This window comes from Orcinus orca, chromosome 5 (genome assembly GCF_937001465.1).
Source record: "Orcinus orca chromosome 5, mOrcOrc1.1, whole genome shotgun sequence".
NCBI classification, from domain to species: Eukaryota; Metazoa; Chordata; class Mammalia; order Artiodactyla; family Delphinidae; genus Orcinus; species Orcinus orca.
Window position 1 is genome coordinate 113,596,276 of NC_064563.1, and position 6,649 is coordinate 113,602,924.

Genomic DNA, 6,649 nt, shown 5'->3' on the forward strand with positions numbered 1-6,649 from the left:
CCGCGGAGTGGCTGGGCCCGTGAGCCATGGCCGCTGAGCCTGCGCATCCGGAGCCTGTGCTCTGCAACGGGAGAGGCCACAGCAGTGAGAGGCCCGCATACCGTAAAAAAAAAAAAGAAAAAAAAAAGACAAATTTTGTCCATTTTAATTTTTGAAAACTATAAAGGAACATTAAATGTCAAGTCTGAGATCAAATAAAAAACAATACTTTTATTTTGGAAGAATACATTGATATTGCTCATGTTAAATGGAAGTAGAGTATTAAAGTTATGAACTTCGGCCCAACTGGTCCAAATTCTTACTTTACAGCTTACCATTTCTGTGACCTTGGAAAGTAACCCACACTCTAAAATGTACTCTCCTTTCTGATATATGGGAATAATAATTTTGATATATATGCATGAGATACTGAATGTACATTTTTAAGGTGTCTGGATCATAGGAAGTACTCTATCAATGTTAATTACTGATATTATTAACTCAAAAATTTATCCTGCTATATCAGCTCTTTAATTTCTTACTCTTTTCAGTGATACATCCAACCATCTAACACCTTTAACAGGCAAATGCTTCATCTCTAGGTGGTGGTAACCACCGTAAGTCACATGGTAAGTATGAACAAGGACATCATCTCATTTCATGTATTTCTTCAGGGCTCTCCTCTTATCCTGAGTCAGCTTCCACTAATTATATATTCAACACTGTGACCTTTATTACCAACAGTTGACATTTTGTTTACATTGTGTTTTTTTTCACTTCAGAATATTTCCTAGACACTTGTTTATTATAGGTAAATATGAAAGCATAATATCATCTACATCAGTTCAGTATGCCTTTTCCCACTCTCTAGGATACTTGCTTGGTACTTGGTCTAATTTCTGCAACATATAGAATATACTCATAATAAGTAAAATTAAAAAAAATATATTTTAATCAATGCTTTTCATTTAATGAGTGGAATCTCTTTCTTCTCAGGATACCTCCATCAGATAAAAGCAACACTGTTGGGAGGCACCTTCAAGATGGTGGAGGAGTAAGATGTAGAGATCACCTTCCTCCCCACAATACATCAGAAATACATCTACATGTGGAACAACTCCTACAGAATACCTACTGAATGCTGGCAGAAGACCTCAGACTTCCCAAAAGGCAAGAAACTCCTCACGTACCTGGGTAGGGCAAAAGAAAAAACAGAGACAAAAGAATAGAGATGGGACCTCACCTCTGGGAGGGAGCTGTGAAGGAGGAAAAGTTTGCACACAGTAGGAAGCCCCTTCACTGGTGGAGACAGGGTGTGGTCGGGATGGCGGAAGGTTCGGAGCCACAGAATAGAGCACAACAACAGGGGTGCAGAAGGAAAAGAGGAGAGATTCCAGCACAGAGGATCAGTGCTGACCAGCACTCACCAGCCTGAGACACTTCTCTGCACACCGGCTGGGGCAGGCAGGGGCTGGGAGCTGAGACCCGGGCTTTGGAGGTCAGATACCCAGAAAAGGACTGGGGTTGGATGCGTGAACAGAGCCTGAAGAGGGCTAGTGTGCCCCAGCTAGCTGGGAGGGAGTCCGGGAAAAAGTCTGGAACTGCCTAAGAGTCAAGAGACCATTGTTTCAGGGTGCGTGAGGAGAGGGGATTCAGAGCACCACCTAAAGGAGCTTCACAGACAGATGTGAGCCACCACTGTCAGCGCAGGCACCAGAGACAGGCATGAAATGCAAACACTGCTGCTGCATCCAACAAGAATCCTCTGTACAAGCATAGGTCACTATCCACACCTCCCCTCCCAGGAGCCTGTGCAGTCTGCCACAGCCAGGGTCCCATGATTTAGGAACAACTTCCCAAGGAGAACACATGGCACATCTCAGGCTGTTGCAACGTCATACTGGCCTCTGCTGCCGCAGGCTCGTCCCACAATTCCATACCCCTCCCTCCCCCCAGCCTGAGTGAACCAGAGCCACCTAATCAGCCACTCCTTTAACCTCCTCCTGTCTGGGTGAAGAACAGATGCCAGAGGGTGAACTACATGCAGAGGCAGGGCCAAATCCAAAGCTGAACCCCAGCAGCTGTGTGAACAAAGAAGAGAAAGGGAAATTTCTCCATGCAGCCTCAAGACAAGCAGATTAAATCTCCACAATCAACTTCATGTACCCTGCATCTGAGGTAAACCTGAATAGACAACGAATCTTCCCAAAATGAGGTGGTGGACTTTGGGAGCAACTGTAGACTTGGGGTTTGCTTTCTGCATCTAAATAGTTTCTGATTTTATGTTTATTGTAGGTAGTATTTAGAGCTTATTATCATTGGTAGATTTGTTTATTGATTTGGTTGCTCTCTTCTTTCTTTCTATTTTTTTTAATACTTTTTTTTATTTTTTTACTTTAACAATTAAAAAAAATTTTTAATAACTTTATTTTATTTTTTCTTTGTTTCTTTTTTTCTTTTTCTCACTTTTCTTCTGAGCCATGTGGCTGACAGGGTTATGGTGCTCCAGCCAGAGGTCAGGCCTAAGCCTCTGAGATAGGAGAGCCGATTTCAGCACACTGGCCCAACAGAGACCTCCTAGCCCTATGTAATATCAATCAGCAAGAGCTCTCCCAGAGATCTCTGTCTCAAAGCTAAGACCCAGCTCCACTGAAGGACAAGAAAGCTCCAGTGCTGGACACCCCATGCCAAGCAACTAGCAAGACAGGAACACAACCCCACCCATTACCAGAGAGGTTGCTTAAAATCATAGTAAGTTCACAGAAACACCAAAACACACCACCAGACGCGGGCCTACCCACGAGAAAGACAAGATATATCCTCATTCACCATAACACAGAAACAGAACTCTCCACCAGGAAGCATACACAACCCACTGAACCAACGTTGCCCAAAGGGGTCAGACACCAAAAACAATGGGAACTATGAACCTGAAGCCTGAAAAAGGAGACCCCAAACACAGTAAGTTAAGCAAAATGAGAATACAGAGAAATAAGCAGCAGATGAAGGAACAAGGTAAAAATCCCACCAGACCAAACAAATGAAGAGGAAATAGGCAGTCTACCTGAAAAAGAATTCAGAGTAATAACAGTAAAGATGATCCAAAATCTTGGAAAGAGAATGGAGAAAATATAAGAAACGTTTAACAAGGACCTAGAAGAACTAAAGAGCAAACAATGATGAATAACACAATATAAATGAAATTAAAACTCTTTGAAAGATTCAATAGCAGAATAACTGAGGCAGAAGAACAGTAAGTGACCTGGAAGATAAAATAGCAGAAATAACTACAACAGAGCATAATAAAGAAAAAAGAATGAAAAGAATTTAGGACTGCCTCAGAGACCTCAGGGACAACATTAAATACACAAACATTCAAATTATAAGGGTCCCAGAAGAGGAAGAGAAAAAGAAAGGGACTGAGAAAATATGTGAAGAGACTACAGTTGAAAACTTCCCTAACATGGGAAAGGAAATAGTCTATCAAGTCCAGGAAGCACAGAGAGTCCCATACAGGATAAATCCAAGGAGAAACATGGGAAGACACATACTGATCAAAATTTCAAAAATTAACTACAAAGAAAAAATATTAAAAGCAGTAAGGGAAAAGCAACAAATAACATACAAGGAATCCCTATCAGTTTAACAGCTGATTTTTCAGCAGAAACTGCAAGCAAGTAGGGTGTGACAGGTCATATTTAAAGTGATAAAAGGGAAAAACCTACAAACCAAGATTACTCTATCCAGCAAGAAATTAATTCAGATTCGATAGAGAGATTAAAACCTTTACAGAGAAGCAAAAGCTAAGAGAAGTCAGAACCACAAAACCAGTTTTACAACAAATGCTAAAGGAACTTCTCTAGGCAGGAACACAAGACAAGGAAAAGACCTACAATAACAAACCCAAAACAATTAAGAAAACATTAATAGGAACATATACATTTCGACAAGACAAGGAAAAGACCTACAATAACGAACCCAAAACAATTAAGAAAACATTAATAGGAACATATATATATCGATAATTACCTTAAATGTAAATGGATTAAATGCTCCAACCAAAAGACATACACTGGCTGAATGGACAGAAAAACAAGACCCATATATATGCTATCTTCAAGAGACCCACTTCAGACCTATGGACACATACAGACTGAAAGTGAGGGGATGGAAAAATATATTCCATGCAAATGGAAATCAAAAGAAAGCTGGAGTAGCAATTCTCATATCAGAAAAAAATAGACTTTAAAATAAAGACTATTGATATTCATAGCCAGTCGGCGCTCGGTTGTTGGGTTTTGCGTACTATTGGACCAAAAGGGTGATGGCACCGCTAGGATGAAGCTCGTGAGAATTTTGATGAAATTGAGTCACGTAACTGTAACCACTGAATTAAAGAATGGAACACAGGTCCATGGAACAATCACAGGTGTAGATGTCAGCATGAATACACATCTTTTTTTTTTTTTTTTTTTTTTTTTTTTGCGGTACGCAGGCCTCTCACTGTTGTGGCCTCTCCCATTGCAGGGCACAGGCTCAGCAGCCATGGCTCACGGGACCAGCCGCTCTGCGGCATGTGGGATCTTCCCAGACCCGGGCACGAAACCGTGTCCCCTGCATCAGCAGGCAGACTCTCAAACACTGCACCACCAGGGAAGCCCATGAATATACATCTTAAAGCTGTGAAAATGACCCTGAAGAACAAAAAACCTGTACAGCTGGAAACACTGAGTATTCGAGGAAATAACATTTGATATTTTATTCTGCCAGACAGGTTACCTCTAGATACACTTGTCATGGATGTTGAACCAAAGGTGAAATCTAAGAAAAGGGAAGCTGTTACAGGAAGAGGCCAAGGATGAGGAAGAGGACGTGGCTGAGGCAGAGGAAGAGGGAGTCCTAGGCGATAATATCTCTCAAGACTACTATTTCAAAGTAATGAAGAAGAAGAAGACGTGGCAGAGGAAGACTACATGGCTAAGTTAGAAGACGGTGGAGTCCTAAGCAAATTGTGTCTCTCAAGATTATGATTTTAAAGTGATCGATGCCCTGGCTGCTTTTTGTACAGGATTTGTTTGTTTGTGGCAGTTTTTAATAAACATAAATACAGGAAAAAATAAATAGATAAATAAATAAAATAAAGACTATTACAAGAGACAAAGAAGGACATTACTTAATGATCAAGGGGATCAAGCCAAGAAGAAGATATAACAATTGTAAATATTTATGCACCCAACATAGGACCACCACAATACATAAGGCAAATGCCAACAGCCATAAAAGGGGAAATTGACAGTAACACAATCATAGTAGGGGACTCCAACACCTCACTTTCACCAATAGACAGATCATCCAAAAAGAAAATAAATAAGGAAACACAAGCTTTAAATGATACATTATACAAGATGGACTTAATTAATATTTATAGGATACTCCATCCAAAAACAACAGAATACACTTTCTTCTCAAGTGCTTATGGAACATTCTACAGGAGAGATCATATCTTGGTTCACAAAGAAAGCCTTGATAAATTTAAGAAAATTGAAATCATAACAAATATCTTTTGCAACCACAATGCTATGAGACTAGATATCAATTACAGGAAAAAACCTGTAAAAAATAAAAACACATAGAGGCTAAACAACAAGGAAGAAATAGAAAATATAAATAGACCAATCACAGGCACTGAAATTAAAATTGTGATTAAAATTCTTCCAACAACAAAAAGCCCAGGACCAGATGGCTTCACAGGCTAATTTTATTAAACATATAGAGCAGAGTTAACAACTATACTTCTCAAACTCCTGCAAAATATAGCAGAGGGAGGAACACTCCAAAACTCACTCTACAAGGCCACTATCACCCTGATAGCAAAACCAGAGAAAGATGCAACCAAAAAAGAAAACTACAGGCCAATATCACTGATGAACATAGATGTAAAAATTCTCAACCAAATACTATTTAACAGAATTCAACAGCACATTAAAAGGACCATACACCATGATCAAGTGGGGTTTATCCCAGGAATGCAAGGGTTCTTCAATATATGCTAATAAATCACTGTGATACACCATATTAACAAACTGAAGGATAAAAACCATGTGATCATCTCAATAGACGCAGAAAAAGCTTTTGACAAAAGTCAACACTGATTTACGATAAAAACTCTCCAGAAAGTAGGCATAGAGGGAACTTACCTCAACATAATAAAGGCCATATATGACAAACACACAGCCAGCATCATTCCCAATGGTGAAAAACTGAAACCATTTCCACTAAGATCATGAAGAAGACAAGGTTGCCCACTCTCACCAATATTATTCAACATAATTTTGGAAGTTTTAGCCACAGCAATCAGAGACGAAAAAGAAATAAAAGCAATCCAAATCGGAAAAGAAGAAGCAAAACTGTCACTCTTTGCAGATGACATGATTCTGTACATAGAGAATGCTAAAGATGCTATCAGAAAACTACTAGAGCTAATCAATGAATTTCATAAACTAGAAGGATACGAATTTAATGCACAGAAATTTCTTGCATTCCTTTACAGTGATGATGAAAAATCTGAAAGAGAAATTAAGGAAACACTCCCATTTACCATTGTAACAAAAAGAATAAAATACCTAGGAATAAAACTACCTAAGGAGACAAAAGACCTGTATGCAGAAAA

General features: G+C 39.5%; 1 protein-coding gene across 1 annotated transcript; it reads left to right on the top strand.

The window, feature by feature from the left end:
- The first annotated feature begins 4,248 nt into the window (after window positions 1-4,248).
- LOC101273731 (small nuclear ribonucleoprotein Sm D1-like) lies at window positions 4,249-4,889 on the top strand. Its single transcript, XM_049709953.1, is given in 2 exon segments — window positions 4,249-4,408; window positions 4,750-4,889. Coding segments are annotated over 2 exon segments (231 nt in total). The 5' UTR covers window positions 4,249-4,317.
- The last annotated feature ends 1,760 nt before the right edge of the window (window positions 4,890-6,649 follow it).